Raw genomic sequence first — 23,986 nt, forward strand, 5'->3', positions numbered from 1 at the left:
TATAATAAAATTTTTATTTTTTTATCTAGAATTATATTTTTTAAAATATAAAATTAATTAATTTTATTAAAATAAAAAATTAAATAATAATATTTTTAAAAATATAAAAATTATTTAATTATTTTTATTAAAATTAAATTAAATAATAATTTAATTAATATTAAAATTTATTAAATAAAAAATATGAAAAAAAAATTAAATAATTATCAAACTAAAAAAATTTTTTGAATAAATAATTATCTTCATTAAAAGTGATCAATAATAACAATAATAATCACTTCGACGTTATCCTTTTATTTCAATTATTTTTTAATAAAAAATTATTTTTAATTTATAATTAATATAAAAATAAATTTTAAATTATAAAAAAATTAAAAAAATAATTTATTTAATTAAAAAGTAATTTATTTGAAATGATCTAACTTTACGTCTACTCAAAGCAGGCTTTTTAAACAACTTAAGTACGTAACGTAACTATGATCTGGTGGGCCTAAAGATAGTTCTGAGGTTTTGTTTGGTTAGCCCTACTTCACATTGAATTTCAAAATTTGGAATTACCTTTTTGAATAAAAATATTATTTTAAATATTATTAAAAAATAATTTAAAAAAATTATTTTATTATTTTTATAATTAAAATTAATTAAATTTAATTTTTAATTATTTTTTAAATAATATATTATTATTTTAAATATTTAATAAAGTAATTAAATTTTATTTAATTATTTTAAAGTAATATATCATATTTAATTTTTAATTTTATTTTAAAGACAAAATTGAAGTAAAAGCTCCGCTACGAGCTTTAGCGGTCTTTCGCGTCACAGCGTTTCCTCAATCGTTCCATTCTTCCATTTCCCGAAAAGGAAAGCAACGTCGAAGCGACCCAAGCCTTTTCTTTTTTTTCACCCTATCTGGAAGCAAGGGAGCTGCTTGTTAATGGCAGATATGATCGTTTCCGCTGCAATCGATTGCGTGATCAACAAATTGACCTCTTCGGACATCCTAGAGTCCGCCGGTGGAGCCCAGGTCCAAGTGGAACTCGAGAAAATGGAGAAAACGCTTTCCAAAGTAAAGGCGGTGCTGGCAGATGCTGAAGATAAGCAGATTAGTAACCGTCTCGTTAAGATTTGGCTGAGAGAGCTTCGAGACTTGGCTTACGATGCGGAAGACATCCTCGACGAGTTTTCTTTCGAGGTTTTGCGACGGAAACAACAAGTTGAGCAGCGACGAGGAGAAGGGAGCTCGAGTAAGGTGTGGAGTGTTATGCTTAGATTTTTGGATCATTTGAATACTCATCGTGTCCTTTTTAATATGAAAATGAAGTCTGAGATTGAGACTATTAACGCTAAATTTCAAGAACTTATTGAGAAAAAGAATAGTTTAGAGCTGAGAGAGAATGGTGCCGATGATGGGAGTCGTAAATCGTTGAAAAGATTACCCACTAGTTCTTTGGTAGATGAACGTGTAGTGTGTGGTAGGGCACAGGAGAAAGAGAAGATTATTCAGTTGCTGCTGAGCGGACAAGGTTGTGGTGATAGGGTTTGTGTGATTCCTATAGTTGGCATGGGCGGAGTGGGCAAAACCACTCTTTCGCAGATTGTCTACAATGACAGCAGAGTAGTGGATTGGTTTGATTTAAAAGTTTGGTGTTGTGTTTCTGAGGACTTTGATGTTGTTAGGGTGACAAAAACGATTCTTGAGGCCATAACTATGAAGGATTTCAATATAAAGGATTTAAATTTGCTTCAAGTGGCATTGAGTGAACAATTGAGGGGGAAGAGGTATTTGATTGTTTTAGACGATGTTTGGAGTGAGAAGTATGAGGATTGGATTGTGCTTCGTCAGCCTTTCCAAGTGGGATCTCCATGCAGTAAAATTATTGTCACTACACGTAATCATGGTGTTGCAGCAATTATGGGTACCGTTGAAGGTCACTTTTTGAAGGAGCTATCAGTTGACAATTGTCTGTCTTTGTTTGCAATGCATGCATTAGGAAGAAGAAACTTTGATGGTCACTTGAATCTAAAGGAGATTGGTGAGAAGATAGTTCGGAAATGTGGAGGACTGCCGTTGGCTGTAAAAACACTTGGGAGTTTGTTGCACATGAATACTGATCAGGATGAATGGGAAAGTGTATTGAATAGCAAGATTTGGCATTTGCCAGAAGACAAGAGTGGCATTCTTCCAGCCTTGAGATTGAGTTACTATTATCTTCCTTCTTATTTGAAGCCATTATTTGCTTTTTGCTCAATATTTCCAAAGAACTACGAGTTGTATCAGGATGAATTGGTATTGTTATGGATGGCTGAGGGTTTTCTGCCAGAACTAGAAGGAAAGAAGCCGATGGAAGAGCTAGACTCTTATTTTAATCAACTATTATCAAGGTCACTTTTTCAAAGATCAAGCATTGAGAAACCGCGGTTTGTGATGCATGATCTTATCAATGATCTGGCTCAAACAGTTGCTGGAGAAATATGCATGAATTTAAATGATAAATTTGAAGATAACAAGCTCCATCAAATTGTTGAAAAGGCTCGCCACTTTTCGTTCATTCGTCGTCCATATGAAGTGTGGAACAGATTTGAGGTCTTAGGTACAATGAACCATTTAAGAACTTTCGTTGCCTTACCAATTCGTACATTGCCTTGGGCATGTTGCTACTTAAGCAAGAAAGTCTTACATGACGTGCTGCCAAAATTAAGATGCTTAAGAGTTCTATCATTCAGTGGTTATCAAATTAGCGAGCTGCCAGATTCAATCTCTAGTTTGAAGCATTTACGGTATCTCAATATGTCTTGCACCAAAATTAAATGGTTACCCAAATCCTTAAGCACTCTCTTATACTTAGAAACACTGTTATTATATGGCTGCACAGAGCTTACTAAGTTGCCGCAAGGCATTGGGAATTTGATTAACCTTTGTCATCTAGATATTACCAATACTCACAATTTGCATGAGATGCCTTTGCAGATAGGTAATTTGACTAGTCTTCAGACATTGTCTAAGTTTATCTTGGGAGAAGGTTGTGGGTACAGGATTAGTGAACTAAAAGATTTGAAGCATCTTCAGGGGAAACTTTCCATTATGGGATTGGATAATGTGGCAGATGGTCGACATGCATTTGATGCTAATATAAGAAAAAAGCACAATCTTGTTGAGTTAGGGTTGGAATGGAGCTGCAACTTTCATGATCTTCGAAAAAAGGAATGTGAAATGCGAGTTCTTAATTTGCTAAAACCTTGCACGAGTCTTAGAGCTCTCAGCATTTCATTCTATGGAGGTGCAAAATTCCCATTGTGGATAGGGGATCCCTCATTTGCTAAATTATCGCAACTAAAACTCTCTTGTTGTAGACATTGTACTTCCTTACCTTCTCTTGGTAAACTACCTTTACTTAGGAGTCTCTGTATAGAAGGTATGGATGCAGTAAAGACTGTTGATTTTGACTTTTATGGAGAAGGTTCTCCTTTGGCTGTGCCTTTTCCATCTTTAGAGACACTGAAATTTGAAGATATGTTGGTATGGGAATTGTGGTTGTCTTCTAATGGAGACAATGAAGAACCCGACAATATATTTCCTCGTCTCTCAGAACTTACATTATTGAATTGTCCCAAGTTAACTGGGAAATTACCTAAACGCCTTTGTTCACTTGCAAAGCTCACAATATGCAACTGCCCAATATTGGAAAATTCACTTATAAGCCTTCCATCCCTTCATGAGCTGAAGTTAGAAGAGTGCAGTCAGGTGGTACTAAAACACATGGTTGACAACACTTCCTTGACAACACTGACGATCAGGAGCATGGCAGATATTTCTTGTTTGCAGGACATTTTTGTGCAGTCACTGGTAGCACTTAAAGTTCTGGTTATTTCTAATTGCACAAAGCTAACATTTCTGTGGAATCAGATAACTGGATTAGAAAAAGTGTTCGGTCTTGAACGCATTATAATTAAGGACTGTCCTCAACTTGTGTCATTAACAGAGAATGCCAATGATATGTTGTATAGTTGTGCAAATATGGAATTATCAGTCTGCAATAAGGAGGAGCAACTGCCATGTAGGATGCATGGCCTCCAGTCTCTCAAGGATCTGCATGTTGAATCTTGCCCAAAACTTGCTTCTTTTCCAGAAGCAGGAGTCTTGTCCTCACTAAGATGTCTTGTGTTAAAGAATTGTGAAGCTCTGATGTCCCTGCCTGATGGTATGATGAGGTTCAGTTGCAGAACTAATATGTGTCTTCTTGAAGAATTGGAGATTGAAGAGTGTCCTTCGCTTGAGTGCTTTCCAGAAGGCGAGTTACCCATGACGCTGAAAGTGTTGAAAATCCGATGCTGTACAAAACTCCAGTCTCTGCCTGAGGGATTAATAAGCAGGAATAACATGTCTCATCTGGAACACTTGGAGATCATTAGTTGTCCATCTTTAACATCCTCCCCTTCAGGAAAATTACCTTTTCAACTTAAAACACTTAAGATCTCAGACTGCTCACAACTGGAGCCACTTCCAAAAAGGATGCTGCACGACAATACATCAATTGAATACAATAATATTTGGAGCTGTACCATTCTGAAAAGCTTGCCTGAGTGCCTTAACAGCCTCTCCTGTCTCACTGAATTATCTATAAATTATTGCTCTGGTCTAAGGTCGTTTCCTGAAGTGGGCCTGTCCCTCCCCGACCTCAAAACATTGAATATCTATGATTGCTTCAATCTGAAAACTCTTCCTGGTGAGATGAGAAGCCTAATGTCTCTTCAAGAGCTAGCAGTATGCAACTGTCCAAGTCTTGTGTCCTTTCCGCAAGGGGATTTGCTTCCAAATCTAACGTCCCTTGAAATTTGGGATTGTGGAAATATTGAACTGTCAATGTCAGAGTGGAACTTCCAAAGTCTAACCCATCTTAGAGATTTAAGCATTGCTGGTGGATGCTTTAAAAATACAGCTTCCTTTCCTAATGAGAAGTTTCTGCTTCCTCCATCTCTAATGTCTATTTATATTGGAGGGCTCCCAAATTTGGAATCCCTATCCATGCAGCTGCAAAGTCTCACATCTATAGAAGAGCTAGAGATTGTTGATTGTCCTAAGCTTCAGTCTTTACCAAGTGAAGGCATGCCTCCCACACTTGGAAGATTCAGCATTAGGGACTGTCCACTTCTAAAACAACAGTGCTTCCCAAAGAAAGGCATATGCTGGCGCCTGATAGTACACATCCCATGCATGGAGATGGATGGCGAAGACATATGATTGAACTGATTTTAGCAAATCATTTTATGCTTTTTTTGGGATAAGTGCAAGTTGAGATTCTATCTTTTAATTCAGGTATACGCAATCTTGATGCAGAACTATTCTCATTAATTGAATATTTTTTCTTCTAATATTTTTCTCATTCGTTGAAATTTCCTGGTGTAATATAGGATTGAAGAAAACAAGAAATGGGAAAAATCTGAAGTATTGCAGCCATTAGTGCAACAACTAATGTGAGTATGTTCTGTCAGTTGTTATTCTCATTTTGTGGGAAAGGAAAAAGATACCAATACCATGGTAGTTAGTAAGCTTGCTATGGATAGTTTTGAAAGAGCATTTTCTTTATGCTGTGTATATACTTTAGATTCATTTTAACTGGTTCAGTGGAAGTATTTTTCTTTTGAACTAGTGTATCCTTTGTATTCTGTTTATGGAATAATCTATATGGAAGCCCTTGAACTTCATGAAGAAAAACCGATTGATCTCTCTGCTTTTATATCAACCTATTGAGTCCCTTAACTTCTATTGATCAAGTCCATTTTGGACATGTCAACAATGCACGTCAAAATACATGCAATGTTTCAAAAGCATGATTAAAAAAAAAAAAAATTGATAGGATTGGGATAGTACTCGTCATATCCTTACCTTATTATTGCTAGACTCCATTAAATATTAAAGAACAACAACAAATAAGCTTTAATCCCAAACTAATTGGGATTAGCTATGTCGATTTTTTTGTCGCTATTCAGCTCTATTAAAAGGGGAGAAAAAAAAAAACTACAGAAGTAGAAATGTGTTAAGAATAAAAGAAAAAATAAAAAAAAAATTCAAATTGAAGAGAATGAATCTGAAGTAATCAAAATCCAGATTTCCAAAAAAAAAAAAAAAGTGATATACTTAATCGTTACTATATTCCCTATCTTCCACTTCATGTTTTTGTTATCTATAAAGAAAATAAAAGAAAAATCAGTGCTATTAAAAAAAGTCATTCTTCAAAAAAAGAAAAAAAATATATGGACAAATAATTATAGAAAGTCAGTGGTGTCATCAATGAAATTAAAAAAAAAATAAAAAAATAAAAAAAAAAACCTTCACCATAAAATATCATCCTTTGCCTATATCTCAATGCCTCTTCAAAAGTAACAACAATAACAAATAAGTCTTAATCCAAACTAGTTAGGGTCGACCATATGAATTCTTTTTCGCCATTCAACTTTATTTGAGACCAATTTTGTGTCGATATTAAAAATTGTAAATCTTTTGATACTATTCCACACCATTTTAGTGTCACCCTCTTCCTTCTCACTTTTTCCACTACTAGCCTATCACATTTCCGTATTAGGGCATTCCATGCTCAACGTTGAACGTGACCAAACCATCTTAATCAACTCTCCCTCAAAAGTAAGAAGGCAAAAAGTTTTAGAGTTGACTATATGGATTGAAATTGCTGTTGTGGCTGCAATAATGGTCATGATCATGTGTAATGGAAATGGGGTTGTCACAGGTAACAATGCGAAAATTGTTTAAACGAAATTTGCAAAATGAAGTAAATTAATAAATATTAACAGAATAATTAAATTTAAGAAATTCAACTGACTAGTGAGCATAAATCCACTATACATAAACTATTTTTGTTACATTTTAACTTACTGATGCATTTTTTAATTTATAGATTTATACATTTTGAATATGAATCAAGCTAAACTTCCAACTTATGGTTAAATTTCGATTATATATGATTATATGTAATTTATTGAAAGAAATCCTCTAAATATCTGAAAATTTTTTGAAAGAATTATAGATCTAGCAAATTAATGAGTGAAGTTTGTAGATCTATCATAACTACAGCATATATTACATCTTTCATCAATAAATTTGCAAATGCAAATAAGCAAAAAAGAAAACATTTTTTTTTTAAGAAAAAAAAGTTAGCTTGTCTTTCAAAGTAAAATGTGAAGACAGTAGTTTTTTTTTTTTTTCTCTTTTACTGATAGTCTTATTGTAAGTAAAATGAAGAGTTAACTTGAAGTATTGAGACATAAGGAGGCTGAAAGTAGGTTTTTTGGATTGGAGAGTTGACTGGAAGCTTGCGATAGCCGCTACTGCTGCTGTTGCCGCCTATTGCTTGCAATTTATATGGTAACAGCAGCCATAAAGGCTTACTATTTGTTATCCAAAAAAAAAAAAATCCATTGCATTGGCAGTAGTGGTAACCCCAAAATTCGATATTTAACAGCCATTAGTTAGCTGTTGTTTAAATCCATTGTTGACTGTCTTACTGAACAATGAAGTAACATGCATCTTACCTTACAGTTAGCAAGGGAAAGCACACCAGATGAAGATGTTGGCCTCCCGCAACCGCAATTACTACCACAATAGGATTCCATATCCTCTTTCTTTCTGGTTACTTTCTTATGTCTTCTTCTTCTTCTGTTGTTGAGGCCTGAGGACAAAAGGAGGAGAAGAAAGGAGGGCGGCGGGCACAAGCAGATAGAAATCCAGGTGTATAAGGCAATCAAACCCTCTGGCATATGATTTGATTCAGTTTTAGGTGTTTGGTTCATTGGTTTAAAAGAGAATGATTACTTTTTTATTGATAATGTGTTGGTTTGAAATGGATTGAAGAGAGAATGTTCTTTTATCAGGATTTCTACAAAAGTCACAGAACCCATATTATCCAGCTGGGTTGACCTTCAGTCAACTTGAGCTTATCAAGAAGACTATTTACCCTTTGGCTAGAGAGAGAAATAATGCCACATCAGCAAATTGTTCTAGCTAATTTTTTATGATGCATTAGTTAGTGTACATGTCAAGCACACGTGCTGACATGTTTGAACAGGATTGAAAGTAAAAGTCAAGTGACTTAATAGGTCAACATAAAAGTATGAAGGTTAGAGAGTGTTTGATTTAATTACTTATTTTAAATTTTGATTTAAAATGTATTTTAAACTTATATGTCAATTTAAAAATAAGTATTTAATTGTTTGGTAAAACTAATTAAAATTAACTTTTAAATAGTTTAAATATTTTGTTAAAAAGTGCTTAAAAATAACTTAGTCTGTTAAAATGACCAGAAATGATATGTAATTGAGTGTTGCGGTTGTTAAAATGGGGATAGTGCTGATATTTTTAAAAATTATTAGGATAATTAAGTCTTTTACTTGGTCAAATAGTAGTTTTAAAATAAATAGATTAGTTATAAGTAAATGATATCTTACTTATGACTTGTGACTTATTTTAAGTAATTTGTAACTCATAAGTCAAATTAAACATTAATCTACTTACAATTTTTACTTATAAGTAAATTTACTTGACTTATAAGCTAAACCAAGCACGCTACTTAGGGGCTTTCATATGGTTTATTTCTTTCTTTAGCACATGATTTTCACACAAGTAGGGTGCTTCATCTTCAATGCTGTCAACAGTATTCTTGATTTAAGTTTGTCTTGTGTTTATATATCAATTCTTGTTGTTACTCTCTTTTTCATTTTTCCCCTTCTTCTGATAGGATTTATGGAGAGAATGGGGAGCACCTAGCACCAGGGTGGAAAGTGGACAGGGCTTTCAAACAACATTATTAAATTCGTATTTGTCAAAGTTACAGCTTGACAGTGTCACTGATAGTCACCAAAATATAGAGGAGCCAAGAATCTTGTACCACACTGTGCTGTGGTCCCAGCAGAGAGAAAGTTTCCATGTCTTGCTTTGTAGGAGTGCATTTTGGGTTGTGTGAGAAACGACAATATTGGTCCTACAGAACAGTCTCCATGTGCAGATGGATGTCATTCACAATGAATATTCTTTAACCACAGGTGGAGCCATATTTAAGACTACTATATTATTGCAAGTGTAATTAACCTTCTTAATTCTTATTGCTCAAGTCTCTTTCTGAAAAGCCATGAATTGACATATTGTCTGATATCTGAGTACTGACAGGCAAATACATAGAATGGACGATTCTCAAAAGCTCTGGCTCATATATTTCAAGTTTTTTTGAAGAAAAAATGTTATCTACGGTAATTACTTTTTCTGCATTCTAGTGGATCTGATGGTGATGGGGAGCAGCAAACTGCCTCCATTTATGTCATTAATCTGTGTTAGGTCAGAAAAGTCACTATACCTATTTTTATGCGATCAAATTTGTCCTGATGAGTTTTGGTTTGTGGCATAAATGTTGTGATTCAGGTATGGAAGCTCATGGAGACGTCTAGCATGCTGAGTAAATGAACGTGTCTGCTATGGTTCCAAACCTATAAGATGGTGATTCAGAATATGGATAGTGATGAAGGAGAATAGTGGATGAAGCTGGCTTCAATTTTTGGTATTGGAGTGATCTTGTTAAATCTGCTACTAGTGTGCTTATGGACAGTAAAGCCTAGCATGGACTGGCATCATAAATGAAGGTCCAAACCTCCTGGACCTTCTTTGTTAAACTACATATCTTGCTAGGTCAGCCAGGTGTTCCAACAGATCCAAAGAACTAACCAGAACACACGACACACAATTTATCACATGAGAATGTAGTTCTAACTCACCTATATCTATCGGAAGAAGTATTCACCCATCCCAATCAAAGAGAGCTCTGTTAAGTTTCAAGTGGCATCCTGATCTGGCATTGTAGTGTAATTCTGCTAAAATAACATCTTAGAGTTAACTCATGCATTGTAGTGGGCTTGCCAAACCATTTCTGACTCCCATTCTGACCATGAGATTTTTCTTGTGCTTCCAGGATCTATTGGAGAACAACTTGGAGTAATGTCGGTTAGTGATCAATTTCTGACCCGTGACTCTTAAAAACTTGGGACTGAGTGAAATTGTGGTTTCTTTCTCTTGTAAATGTCTGATATTAATAGTTCTTCACCAATTAGAATGGAACGAGTATAATGACGAGAAAACGAGCAGGACTGGGTCAAGGAAGTAAACCTGGTATTGGTCAAGTCTTGATTAGGGACACCTAGGGTTGAAACATTGGCTAAACATCAACAAATGCAAATTTGTTTGATTTGTACATGGTTGATATTGGTATTATTGCATTTAATTGTTTTCACTACTGTTTCCCGAAAACTACTTTTCTTCTGATAATTTTTCTTTACTAGCTAAATAATCTTATACTTTTCAGGATTCCATTTGTGTGTGTGGTGGGCAAGATGGAGCAGGGCAAGACATGACAATTCATTGTACTTTCTAGTTTCATTTTTCTTGTTTTGGTGCACCAAACGTTGCCTTGGTTGAGTTCGGGCTTCTATGAAAATAATTTTATTAATTAATAAATTAAATATTTATATTAAAATATGTGAAATTAATTAAAGTATTTATATAAAATATGCGAATATAGATATAAATATTTATTTGCTGATTGATAAATTTATATTTATGTAAGTTCGAACTTATAGTGATCATCCACTATCCACAAAGTTCAATCCAATTAATAATTTTGTTGAACTCTTTATCATACCTTTTCGACAATATGTAAAAGGTAATGCATCTGAGTTTAAAAAATTATAGGGCTTTCAATTGTTATGTAGATCAATTATTTATATTTAATGAGAATTTACTTATTTATAAGAAAAAAATTATTATTTAGTTTTTATATTTTAATAAAATTAAATATTCAATATCTCTATTTTAAAAAATATATTATTTAAGTCTTTAATTTTAGTTTATGAATTATTTAGTTTACTGTTAACTTTTCTAATTAGTTAAGTTAATCAAAGAAAAGATAATAGTTATATTCAGGGACTTAATAGTTGATAAATATAAAATTACGGAATTAAATAATTTTATTATTTAATTTACAGGGATTGAATAATTAAATTAGAAAAAAATTACATAAACAGTATTAAAATATAAAGAGACTAATTAATATATTTTTTAAAATAAAATGATCAAATAATTAATTTTATTAAAATATAAAAATTAAATAATAATGTATTATTATTTTTATGTATATCAAATATATTTTATAATTTTTTCTGTTATACATGAATTAAAAATTTCTGACTAATTTTTGTTTCTATATCCTTATTCAAATCTTTAAAAACATTTTCAAGGAATCAAATTGCTTATGCTACTTAGTTGGACTTTTGTGTGTATTCCCATTCTTTGGTGCATGATTTACTTCATAAATTGAATCAAATTTTAGTTTAACACTCCACCAATGACTACATATAGCACAAGAAGATGAAAATGTAACGATTATTTGTAAGATTTTGTCCAGTAATTAATATTACATATGAGCTAAAATCAATTCCTTTAATGTGGCCCAATATTAATTGATATTTATTTTAATTAATATAAATCCTAATTGTATAAGGATGATTCTAATTAAAGTGTCACGACCCAACCTATGGGCCAGACCGGCACTACAACTTGGGCCAGCCTAAAGCCCCCGAGGTCCGTAGTAAGCCTAACTATTCTTCAACCCATAACCAAGCCCACAATTTAGGCTCAATATGCATATAAAATAATTTAAATTAAACTGTTATAATTTTATTTCAGGCCAACTTAGCCCAGAAATTATCAGAAACTAAAATTTGGGGAGACCAGCTCAACCTTGTTACATCATTTACAAACTATTTAAAACTCATAAAAATTTTTCATTTATTAACAAAAACTTAAATTCATGCAGTTCCTGACAGAATTAATGCTACTACAAGTACATGTGGAGTCCTAAATTACAAATTTAGAGAATAATAATACAATCAAGTAATCTTTTCATAACCTGAGAGGAAAGGGACAGGTTATTTTGAAAAAAATATCTCCTCCTGTAGCCTGGAAAAATATTGAACAAGAGTGAGCGTTCGACTCAGAGAGTAAAATATCAATTTTAACCATAATCTCTATAACTATCTAAAACTAATGCATCCTGTAGAGTGAAATACAACATCAGTAATAATTTCACATCATAGCATCAAAAGGTAATTTGGAGCACTCACACACTCAGTAATATCAATCATAATATATGGGAGCTGATCCACTATACAGCTCTTTTAAATCCAACCTGTGCCAGCGAAGAACTCAGCTCGGACTTCCACTTAATAACCAAATCGGGGTCCCAACGAAGAACTCAAGCCGTGTCTACCCCGAAGAACCTGGTCCCAGCGAAGATCTCAAGCCGTGTCTACCCGTCCTATCCATAGTCCACACGCATGCCAACGCACGCACACTGCTCCAAATTACCACAACAACATCCATGGCACTTTAACAGTTATGAATGCACCATAAAACGTGCCTAGAGTTTAACTACATAGATACATACATATAAGTGATGCATGGGCATGCTTGAACATATAATAATATCGAAATTACAATTAAAATTAATATTTTACTCACAGTACACCGATGACTATTGTGGCTGCTGGATGCAAAAAAATAGCTGACCTCGATCACCTAATAATTAAATTATAAATTTATTAGTACTAAGTTAAGATAAAACTCTAAAGAGGCAATAGACAGCCTAATTCATGCCGGAAATCCGGCAGAGTTTCCCCTATACCTGGGACCTACCCAACCTGCAAAAAGGCTCAAATAACACTTCTAAATTCTCAATTTCCACAACCACATCTCATCAATATCACATGGCCCCTCCTGGGCCCTCCAAATCAGACAATGCTCAAAATCTTAAAAATTACGTTTTAGTCCCTATAATTAACATTTTTCAAAAATCCACTCAAATAAGCTCTAAAAATTTTAAAATTTTGCCCCGCGGTTCTTAATAATATTATAAGGCTATTGCAAAATGAATTGTAATTTTCTAATCACCCATGAATATTTTATTCAAGAATTTTACTCGATTCCATAAGTTTCCAACATCTAACATATTCTTAATTCAACCTAATTAAATATTCACATATTTAAACCTCCATCCTCAAGCTTCAACCAATTATATAAAACTTAATTATCTTAATTTCAAATAATCTTATATGCCCATATGCTAAAAATCTAACTAAAATCCATCTATATTTTTCAAAAATATTCTACAATCACTCAAAAATTCAACAAACACCATAGAATATCTCCAAATAATTTTACTTTCATCATATATTTTTCTTAGAATTTTTCTCCAATTTTTCCTGTTTAAGAAACACTGTATTTATGCTCCACAGACAGAGAAATAATAGAAATTGTCTTACCCGAAGTTTATCTGTCTCAAAAATTCCAAAAATTTATGAGGAAGCCTCTGGAAGTTGAATTATCTCCATAGCCCACCGGAGCCACCGCCAGAACCACCGCGCACGGTGGCCGGCCGTCGGTCACCGGCGACATTTGCCGGATCTGATCATACCACCATGTTCCTCTCCTCTTCCTCAGTGCATAGGTGGTCTCGGATCGTCGATCTAACGGTCGGATCATCGTAGATCTGACGAAAAAGCTTGAAAAACCCGAAACTTCTCTCCTCCATATCTCACTCATCTGACCTCCATTTGCTGCAAATTGGTATCAAAAGAAAGCTCTCGGAACAAGCTTTCCAACGCCACCTGAATCGCCTCGATCGGACGTTGGATGAAGCCGGAATCGCGCCGGAAAGCCGCTGCCCACTGTGCGTGCATTTTCTCTCTCTTCTCCCTCTCTTGCCGCCGTTTCTGGTGGTTCTGGCCGTCGCCGGAGGGTCGCCGGCCGGGTGGGGAGCCGCTTGGGAAGTCACCGACCGGTCACCGGAGAAAGAAAGAAGAAGAAGAGAGGGGAGGAGAGGAGAGAAGAGAAAATTGGGGGGGGGGGGTTCCTCCTCCCATTTTTGAACCTTTTTTTTATTATTAAAAAGGCTGACTGTGACAGTGGAAACCCACTGTCACACTCCAAAACCCCATCATTCATTTTTTTTTTTTTTTTTCTGGATGTTACATTCTTCCCCCCTTAAGAAAAATTCGTCCTCGAATTTTTGAATAAGCAAAGAAATAAGGAAAAGAAGATTATTAGAACAAGTTCAATCATTACTCCTTCAACTATGCAGAGATTGGTAAAACATTTATTCTTCAAACTCTTCGTATATTATATATGACATTCTACCACTCTCTGATTCTACTATAGTATCCTATTTGTCATCATCTCTATCTAGAGATGCTCTTATCTCTTGGCTATTCATTGACCATGCTTCTAACATCTCAGGTATTCATTATAACTCCATTACTCTCGACTTGATATCTGATAACTTTAATTAACTTTGGCGCTTACCTCACTTTTATTACGCCCTAAAGTGTCTCTTGGTGATTTTAGTCCTCATCCCTTTGTTTCAATAATCTCTGTTTTCCCCAATGACATAACTTATGTTCCTTATTCCATGGTATCTTATGAGTAGCTTTCCTGTAGCACCTAATCTAGGCATCTTGTTCAAGATCCTCACTCTTCTTATGACCTCAGTGGTCAATACCTATAAATCTTCTCACTCCCATGATATTTCAAATTTTTAATCTCTTTTGTGTCATTACTAAGGTACTTAGACCAACATCTGTCCATCTTATGTAACTAGTCAGTTAGAGTCTCCTCCAAGGGCCAAGTGTATCATTTATCAACATTGGAAAGTAAACTGGGTCTCTCCTTCTAGGTAACAAAAGTGTTTATATTCCCTGACAACTCAATCCATGCGACTTTATCGATTCTCACTCCTCCTCTGGAATGAGAATATCTAGACTTTTTCCTATAGCTTCTTAGTATGTGGCCTACTTCTGACACATTAGCACTCAGATCGAGGCTCTACTACTCCTTTAATCTATCATCTCATAATAATTTGTTTTAAACATCTCTTAGTGTGTTCCTAGCATACCTATTCCTCCTTATCCTCATCATTATAACTAGCTCTACCGAGCTTTCTTCCTATCCTTTGGATCTTATCCACTTCCTTTTCCTATTTCTGCTGTTATTGATATCTTTTCAACCTGCTGCACTTATTCCTAAATCTTAATCCTATTTCACCCTTACACCTTTTCCTTCAAGAATGTCCATCCCATCACCAACTTTAACTTTCATTTTATTTCTTAGTCTTATCTTGATTACTAGTTCTATTACTCCGGGAATTCTAACCTTACGATTTACTCCTACCAGCACATTCTTCACCTTTTGTAACACTTATAATTAACCATAGAAAATTCTTTTTGTATCCCCTTTTTCCAACTTAACTATCAGAACATTATCATTCCCTACCCGCCTTAGTAGGAAATTGCTTATCCTGGATGGATATGAGCCCCAGAAACTATAAGTTCTATCTGAACTAACACGGCTGTGGGAAATGTGTGCCATACCTTAATTCTAAACAAAATACTTCACATGTTCATTCTCCTTAATATAATCACATATACTGCCCATAGCTTTCCAAACTTCAGTCTCCACTTTTCCCATTAGCAACAATTCTATTCATCAGAACTCATTAGCAATTAGCACTTCCTCCAGCTCATAATTTAAAATAGTCACTAGCCTTAGTAGCTAACTCAATTTGACTCCTTTTATTACTCTGATCGTCCTTTCATACTTAACACTAGGTATGCACTTACTGTCATTCTCATATCAGGAAATTGTGTATGAATTGGTGCCTACCAAACTCTCAAATAACTAGGTCTCCTTGATTCAGTCTCTGTTCCTTATATAACCCTCTAGAACCAAAAGTACAAGCTAAACTTGAAAAGAAAGAAAAATATCCTCTTATATTTAATTACGCCCGATTGTCCATATAATGACGTTTAACCTATGTTTCTTGGCCTTTCTCTCCAAATTTCATCATCTCCTAGCACAATTGTGCTCTACCCATAATGCATCATCTGCATGAACCCTTTACCGTACCATTGTCCTTCCTGATATAATATTTTATAATTTATTAACTTTACTTATACTCGACCTATGATTCATATCTATCATCGTTTATATTGTGCCCTTAACTTTTGTTGATTCCTGAAAGATTTCTCTTACTAATAGATTCTTCCAACACTAATTCCACCCTTATCTATGGTCATTAATTTGATGCTTGAACTTTCTAGTGATTTATAACCACCCAGACTTGTCACTTCTCGTTCTACCGCTACTGTTGTTCTGTCGTTATTGCTTCACTGCAAAGTGATTCTGTTGATCACACTAAAGACGTTTGCCTGACATTCATAACGAATCTCTAACTACCTTCTCACTATCTCAAAAGTCTAACCTAAAGCCTATGTTCCATTATCTATAATTCTTTCCACTCATCATACCTATTCGATCCCTTAGATTAACTTTTATTCAACTTACTACTTACTAACTTCTTTTTCTCTGCCTAATTAGATAGTCCGCAATATCATCGCACACCTTCTACTTTTTGCTCATTATTATTGTATTCCTCGCCTAATCTTCTTGATACTGTTAACAAGTTAAAAGAATCTTGCCCCATTACTATCCACTTCACTTTAGAAATAGGGAATAAATAAAGTATGATCCAATCATGTAACTCCAAGCTCTATATTTTAGCCCCTGTCACAATCTCAACTACATCATGCTATGAGTATCACATTCCTAGATTCCATACCTCCATCACTATTCTCACAAATATGGTCCCATTTCGGGTTCTCCATCCTTGTCATTTACCTTGCCAAGAATAACACTTAGCCTACCCTATATCTTAACTTTGTTCCTTTTATTATGCGCCCTTCAGGTTGTCCTTTCATTTATTTCCTTTGTCTTACCCAAAATAGAACTTAACTATTCTATCCCTGGTTCCATTCTTCTTCCTAACATGACAGCTGTACCTGCTAACTATATCTTTCAGAGTCTCTACCACGTTATCACATATCTGTGCTATTCAGATTTGGTCCTTTGACCACTCTAGCTAGTACTTCTACTGGCATTTAGATTATATTGCATCTGGCACCAATTGTCCAAGCCTTCATTCTGCACTTTCTCTATCCATTGGCCTTCTACAATTTATCTTCGCTAATTTATTACTCTTAACACTATTATAATTAGATTATACTATTGTTTTGAACAATATGAAGTTAGAAAGGAACTCAGGAAATTGCAGTCATACCTTTATCGTATGATTTCTATTCTTATCCTTTAGCTTACATAATACCCTTACTACCTCAAGAACTGATTCTGCAGTAATTTTATTTATTATTATTATTATTATTATTATTATTATTATTATTATTATTATTATTATTATTATTATTATTATTATTATTATTTTTCATGTTTACTCAATTAGCCAAAACTTAAGATTTCGGGCACCCAAACCCGTCATCCAATTCAAAGGATTTACATCCATCGTGATCTGATTATATATAATTCCTATAATGAAACTTGTATCCTCTGCAAGATACCCGAGCCAACTACTCTCTACCACACCCTACAGTCCCATCTGGGGCACTATTTTGTTGGTCACCATTATTAGTAATAACTTTTGATTCCTTCTGAAAAGATAGGACTATACCCTAACTTGCTGCAACAAAGGTACTACATTTACCACCTTGCCCAAACATGTCAAATTAATGACTCTCCTATCATATCATAGCTCTGTGAATCATCAATTCATAGTTTCGACCTTCCCTAGGTAGTAGGGTTGTACTTTATTCCATACTGATACACACAAGGTATACTATTCTCACTAAGCTATAAGCAAAACGTCTGCCGTACTACAAAAATGATCCAAAATTTCATACTGAAGACTAGATGATCTCACTCTATAAGTGTCACCTTTACTTTGCAACTAATCCGAAACCTCTGGTCTGATGGCAACTCTTGATGTAACTCTAGCTCGTGCTGGGGTAACTGAGTCACTGACTCTAGTTATCACCCAACTGTGACCTTTCAATATTCTAACTCTAGACTCTTAACCAGGAGTTCCCAACTCCTCTGCAAATATAGAACTCTGTTCTGGCATAACTGTACCAAAATAGAAGCCATCTCAAACACCCTCATTATGGAGCACCACGGGGATGCACGCAGCTCTACACAATAATCTCATGTCAGCACTGTAATCTGCAGCTTACAGAGCAGACATCGAGAACATTGTATAGTTACTACGATACGTCCTGACCGACTAGGTCTCCTAATTTCTTATCTCTCTTGAATCTTCTATTATCATAAACTTATTCTGACTGGGTCATCCACTGATGACTGCCAGCAGTGGTATTCTCATCCTTGTCTAGGGCAACTGTACTTTCAAGACTCACTTTTATGTACTCGTGCCTTGCACGAAATGGGCACACCATTTAAACCCATACAGACAGAAACATAGCATTTCTTGGAGTACGTATCCTCATGATAAACCTCCACATGTCTGCTAACTCTATTTCACATTTCTATGTACTCCACGAAAATTAAGACACTAACTGAGGCACTTTTATATTTCCCGAGGTATAACGCAGAATCTAAAAACAAAGAATTACAGAAAAGACAAAATAGGATCCTATACTCCGCATGTAACATCCTAACAAGACTCCTTTTACACTCCCACGTATATTCTTTCCCATGAATCTAGAGCCTAAGCTCTGATACCAACTTTGTCACGACCCAACCTATGGGCCAGACCGGCACTAGGACCTGGGCCAGCCTAAAGCCCCCGAGGCCCGTAGTAAGCCTAACTATTCCTCAACCCATAACCAAGCCCACAATTTAGGCCCAATATGCATATAAAATAATTTAAATTAAACTGTTATAATTTTATTTCGGGTCAACTTAGCCCATAAATTATCAGAAACTAAAATTTGGGGAGCCCAGCTCAACCCTGTTACATCATTTACAAACTATTTAAAACTCATAAAAATTTTTCATTTATTAACAAAAACTTAAATTCATGCAGTCCCTGACAGAATTAATGCTACTACAAGTACATGTGGAGTCCTAAATTACAAATTTAGAGAATAATAATACAATCAAGTAAATCGGGGTAATTTGGAGCACTCACACACCCAGTAATATCAATCATAATATATGGGAGCTGATCCCCTATACAGCTCTCTTAAATCCAACCTGTGCCAGCGAAGAACTCAGCTCGGACTTCCACTTAATAACCAAATCGGGGTCCCAGCGAAGAACTCAAGCCGTGTCTACCCCAAGGACCGTGTCCCAAAGAAAGATCTCAAGCCGTGTCTACCCATCCTATCCATAGTCCACACCACATCACACGCACGCCAACGCACGCACACTGCTCCAAATTACCACAACAACATCCATGGCACTTTAACAGTTATGAATGCAACATAAAATGTGCCTAGAGTTTAACTACATAGATACATACATATAAGTGATGCATGGGCATGCTTGAACATATAATAATATCGAAATTACAATTAAAATTAATATTTTACTCACAGTACACCGATGACTATTGTGGCTGCTGGATGCAGAAAAATAGCTGACATCGATCACCTAATAATTAAATTATAAATTTATTAGTACTAAGTTAAGATAAAACTCTAAAGAGGCAATAGACAGCCTAATTTATGCCGAAAATCCGGCAGAATTTCCCCTATACCTGGGACCTACCCAACCTGCAAAAAGGCTCAAATAACACTTCTAAATTCTCAATTTCCACAACCACATCTCATCAATATCACATGGCCCCTCCTGGGCCCTCCAAATCAGACAATACTCAAAATCTTAAAAATTATGTTTTAGTCCCTATAATTGACATTTTTCAAAAATCCACTCAAACAAGCTCTAAAAATTCTAAAATTTTGCCCCGCGGTCCTTAATAATATTATAAGGCTATTGCAAAATGAATTGTAATTTTCTAATCACCCATTAATATTTTATTCAAGAATTTTACTCGATTCCATAAGTTTCCAACATCTAACATATTCTTAATTCAACCTAATTAAATATTCACATATTTAAACCTCCATCCTCAGGCTTCAACCAATTATATAAAACTTAATTATCTTAATTTCAAATAATCTTATATGCCCATATGCTAAAAATCTAACTAAAATCCATCTATATTTTTCAAAAATATTCTACAATCACTCAAAAATTCAACAAACACCATAGAATATCTCCAAATAATTTTACTTTCATCATATATTTTTTTTAGAATTTTTTTCCAATTTTTCCAGTTTAAGAAACATCAGATTTATGCTCCATGCATGCACAAATAATAGAAATTGTCTTACCCGGTTTATCTCGTGCCTCAAAAATTTCAAAATTTATGAGGAAGCCTCGAAGTTGAATTATCTCCATAGCCCATCGAGCCATCGCGGAACCACTGCATCGTGGTCGGCCACGGCCGCCAACGACATTTGCCGGATCTGATCATACCACCATGTTCCTCTCCTCTTCCTCAGTCCATAGGTGGTCTCGGATCATCGATCCAACGGTCGGATCGTCGTAGATCTGACGAAAAAGCTTGAAAAACCCGAAACTTCTCTCCTCCATATCTCACTCATCCGACCTCCATTTGCTGCAAAATTGGTATCAAAAGAAAGCTCTCGGAACAAGCTTTCCAACGCCATCTGAATCGCCTCGATCGGACATTGGATGAAGCCGGAATCGCGTCGGAAAGCCGCCATCAGTGCGTGTTTTCTCTCTTCTCCTCTCTTGCCGCGTTTCGTGGTTCCGCCGTCACGAGGGTCGCTGGCTGGGTGGGGAGCCGCTTGAGAAGTCGCCGGCCGGTCACCGGAGAAAGAAAGAAGAAGAAGAGAGGGGAGGAGAGGAGAGGAGAGAAGAGAAAAGGGGGTTCCTCCCGCTTTTGAACTTTTTTTATTATTAAAGTGGTATCAGAATAAAGGAAACCCACTGTCACACGCTAAAACCCCGTCATTCATTTTTTTTTTTTTGGATGTTGCATAAAGTAAATCACAATTCTAATTGTATAAAGATACTTGATGGACGTATCAGATTAAGTTTTGGATATATATATATATATATATATATAATGTCACGACCCAACTTATGGGCCGGACCGGCACTAAGACTTGGGCCAGCCTAAAGCCCCCGAGGCCCGTAGTAAGCCTGTCACGACCCAACCTATGGGCCGGACCGGCACTAGGACCTGGGCCAGCCTAAAGCCCCCGAGGCCCGTAGTAAGCCTTAACTGTTCATTTACCCAATTCTAAGGCCCATTGGGCCCAAATTCAAGAAACCAAACGGACAGAGTCCGGCCATAAAATAGACTTTCCAACGGGGAGTTTTTGACTCACCCGACCTGTAAACACAATAAATACTCAATTGGGGAGCTCAGCTCACCCTCCACATACTCATCAACATAAAATAAATGGGAGCTCAGCTCCCTCATCCAATCCATCAACATGCATAACATATTTAAGTTTACAGGTCCAACATGATAAAAATATTACAGACCAAATTCAAATAAATACTGCTAACACATGCGGAAATTCTAGGAGTAATTAAAATTACACAAACATGGATAAACAACTGCGAAGGATAAAAGCGAGTTAACCTGCAATAAAATATCCTCCCGTGGCTGTAAAAATTTTTGAATGTAAGTGAGCGTTCGACTCGGAGAGTAAAATATCAATCTTAACTATAATCTCTATAACTATCTGAAACTAATGCAACCTGTAGAGTGAAATGCAACATTAACTTCATATTCACATCATAGCATCAAAAAGGTAATTTGGAGCACTCACGCACCATGTAGCATCAATCATAATATATTGGGAGCTGATCCTGCATGCCTCTCTTAAATCCAACACTGCGTGCCAAGAACTCAAGCCGGACTTTCGCTAATAAACCAAATCGAGGGTCCCAAATAAGAACTCAAGCCGTGACTACCCCTCAAGGAACGTCCCAAATAAGAACTCAAGCCGTGACTACCCCGTCCTATCCATAGTCCACACCACATCACACGCACGCCAACGCACGCACACTGCTCCAAATTACCACAACAACACTCATGGCACATTAACAGTTATGAATGCAACATAAATCGTGCCTAGAGTTTAACTACATAAATATATTCATATAAGTGATGCATGGGCATGCTGAACATATAATAATATCGAAATTATAATTAAAATTAATATTTTACTCACAGACTTGACGACAAATTACCGTGGGCGGCCGGAGGAAGAAGGTCGTCTGCCACCGACAAGTACATTACATCTAATTAATACAATCTGACTCAATACAAACAAAGAAAAAGACCAATTACGTCCTAAGTCGTGCCGAAAATCCGGCAGAGTCTCCCCTATACCTAGGACCTACCCAACCTGCAAAAGGGCTAAAAACGCACTTCTATATTCACAAACCAGATATCAGTTCAATCATATCACACAGCCTCCCGCCCATCAAATCAATTATCCATCACAATACGCAAAATTTCAATTTAGTCCTTATTATTGATCATTTTTGCAAAAACTGCCCAAACAAGCTCTAAAAATTATAAAACTTTGCCCCGCGACCCTTAGCAATATTACTAAGCTATTGCAAAAAGAATCGTAATTTTCTAAGCTACCACGAATATTTTACGGATTTTTAATCCTATTTAAGCACTAGAAAATTACGAAAAACAAGGTTGGGTTTACTTTGCCGATTCCGACCTCGGGACGCGCTCGACGCCCGACAATGGGGGTAGGCAAAATCTCGCCCAATTCGAGACTTTTCCAGAACGGTCCGTTCGCCGAATTTCGCAGACCCGGTCAACTGTCGAATTTCCGCGAATTGAGAATACCTACACGAAGCCCATAACACGGGGGTTAGTACATAAATTTTTTAGAATTTTCTAAGCTCATTTAATGCTCGGAAAAACACTGCGAAGTTCCGTGGGACCCACCGAAAAACGTTGTCGGAAAATTTTGAAATTAATATCCCGCGAAGCTCTCGTAGAGTGTAGCGTTCTGGTAGCCACGGTTTTCTCGTGGGATTCACGGTTTACTAAAAATCAAACCCAAAAGTAGAAAAGGGCGAAAAACTTCCCCAGCAAAAATCGGACAATCCGCTCGATGGATTTCGCGTTCTTGGTGTCTATGGAAAGCTCTCGACTAGTAGATGATTTTAGACACAAGTCCAGGTCCAATCGGTGGCCGTATCGGCCTGATTTGGCCGAGAAACTAGGAGCGACGCAGCAGGGAGGGGAGGAGAGAGAAAAGAAAGAGAAAAGAGAGAGACGCGGGAGAAGAAAAAGGAAAGGAGCCGGTTCGATTCGACCGTCCGATCCGGTCCGGTTCGATTCGCCGGTTCGATTCGAATACAAAATTTTGAATTTTATCACGCCTCGGGACCAAAACGAGGTCCAAAATTCAAAAATTCCGAAAATTCAGAAAAATACGTAGACTCCAAATATATTTTTAGTTTTGCCACGTGGTCTTTAAATTAATTTTTAAAAATTTTCAAAGTTTATATTTTCGAAAATCGAACCCGATTTTTAAAATCCAAAAATCTCAAAATTCCTAAAATTTAAATAAAATTTAAATATCAAAAATACTCATAATTAATAAAATATTGGGGTGTTACATTCTTCCCTTACGTAAAAATTCGCCCTCGAATTTTTTTACACAAGGCGTAATAAAGTACATGATTATACATTGAACAAGTAAGGGTACTTGCTACGCATGTCCCGCTCCGACTCTGTGTGCACTCTTCCACTGACTGACTCCTCCACAAAACCTTGACCATAGGGATCTGTTTGGATCTCAGCTGTCTCACTTGGTAGTCCACTATGGCTACAGGCTGCTCCTCAAATGTCAAGTTCTCTTTTAGCTCTATCACATCCCATCAAAGACATGAGAAGGATCGGAATGTATTTCTGAGCATGGAGATGTGAAACACGGATGAACGTGAGAAAGGTTGGGTGGTAGCTCCAACCGTAGGCAATCGCTCCAACTCTATCAA

The 23,986-nt window shown here is 35.9% G+C and overlaps 1 protein-coding gene across 7 annotated transcripts in view; it reads left to right on the plus strand.

Annotated features, from left to right (window-relative positions):
• The first annotated feature begins 823 nt into the window (after window positions 1-823).
• Window positions 824-23,986, plus strand: part of LOC131182215 (putative disease resistance RPP13-like protein 1) — a 45,862-nt gene continuing 22,699 nt past the window's right edge. The window contains exons 1-8 of one of the 7 annotated variants that reach the window (XM_058150991.1): window positions 824-5,314; window positions 5,410-5,472; window positions 7,553-7,741; window positions 8,748-9,051; window positions 9,176-9,255; window positions 9,425-9,560; window positions 9,969-10,000; window positions 10,359-10,494. In XM_058150991.1, coding sequence (XP_058006974.1) covers window positions 935-5,239 — 4,305 coding nt within the window. In that variant the 5' untranslated portion in view covers window positions 824-934 and the 3' untranslated portion in view covers window positions 5,240-5,314; window positions 5,410-5,472; window positions 7,553-7,741; ... (3 more) ...; window positions 9,969-10,000; window positions 10,359-10,494. Of the gene's footprint in view, window positions 5,315-5,409; window positions 5,473-7,552; window positions 7,742-8,747; window positions 9,089-9,175; window positions 9,341-9,424; window positions 9,561-9,968; window positions 10,287-10,358; window positions 10,495-23,986 lie in introns of those variants that run through there. The other 6 variants (XM_058150990.1, XM_058150993.1, XM_058150994.1 and 3 more) reach the window with 6 other exon arrangements.

Source organism: Hevea brasiliensis, chromosome 8 (assembly GCF_030052815.1).
Source record: "Hevea brasiliensis isolate MT/VB/25A 57/8 chromosome 8, ASM3005281v1, whole genome shotgun sequence".
In the NCBI taxonomy this organism is placed as follows: domain Eukaryota; kingdom Viridiplantae; phylum Streptophyta; class Magnoliopsida; order Malpighiales; family Euphorbiaceae; genus Hevea; species Hevea brasiliensis.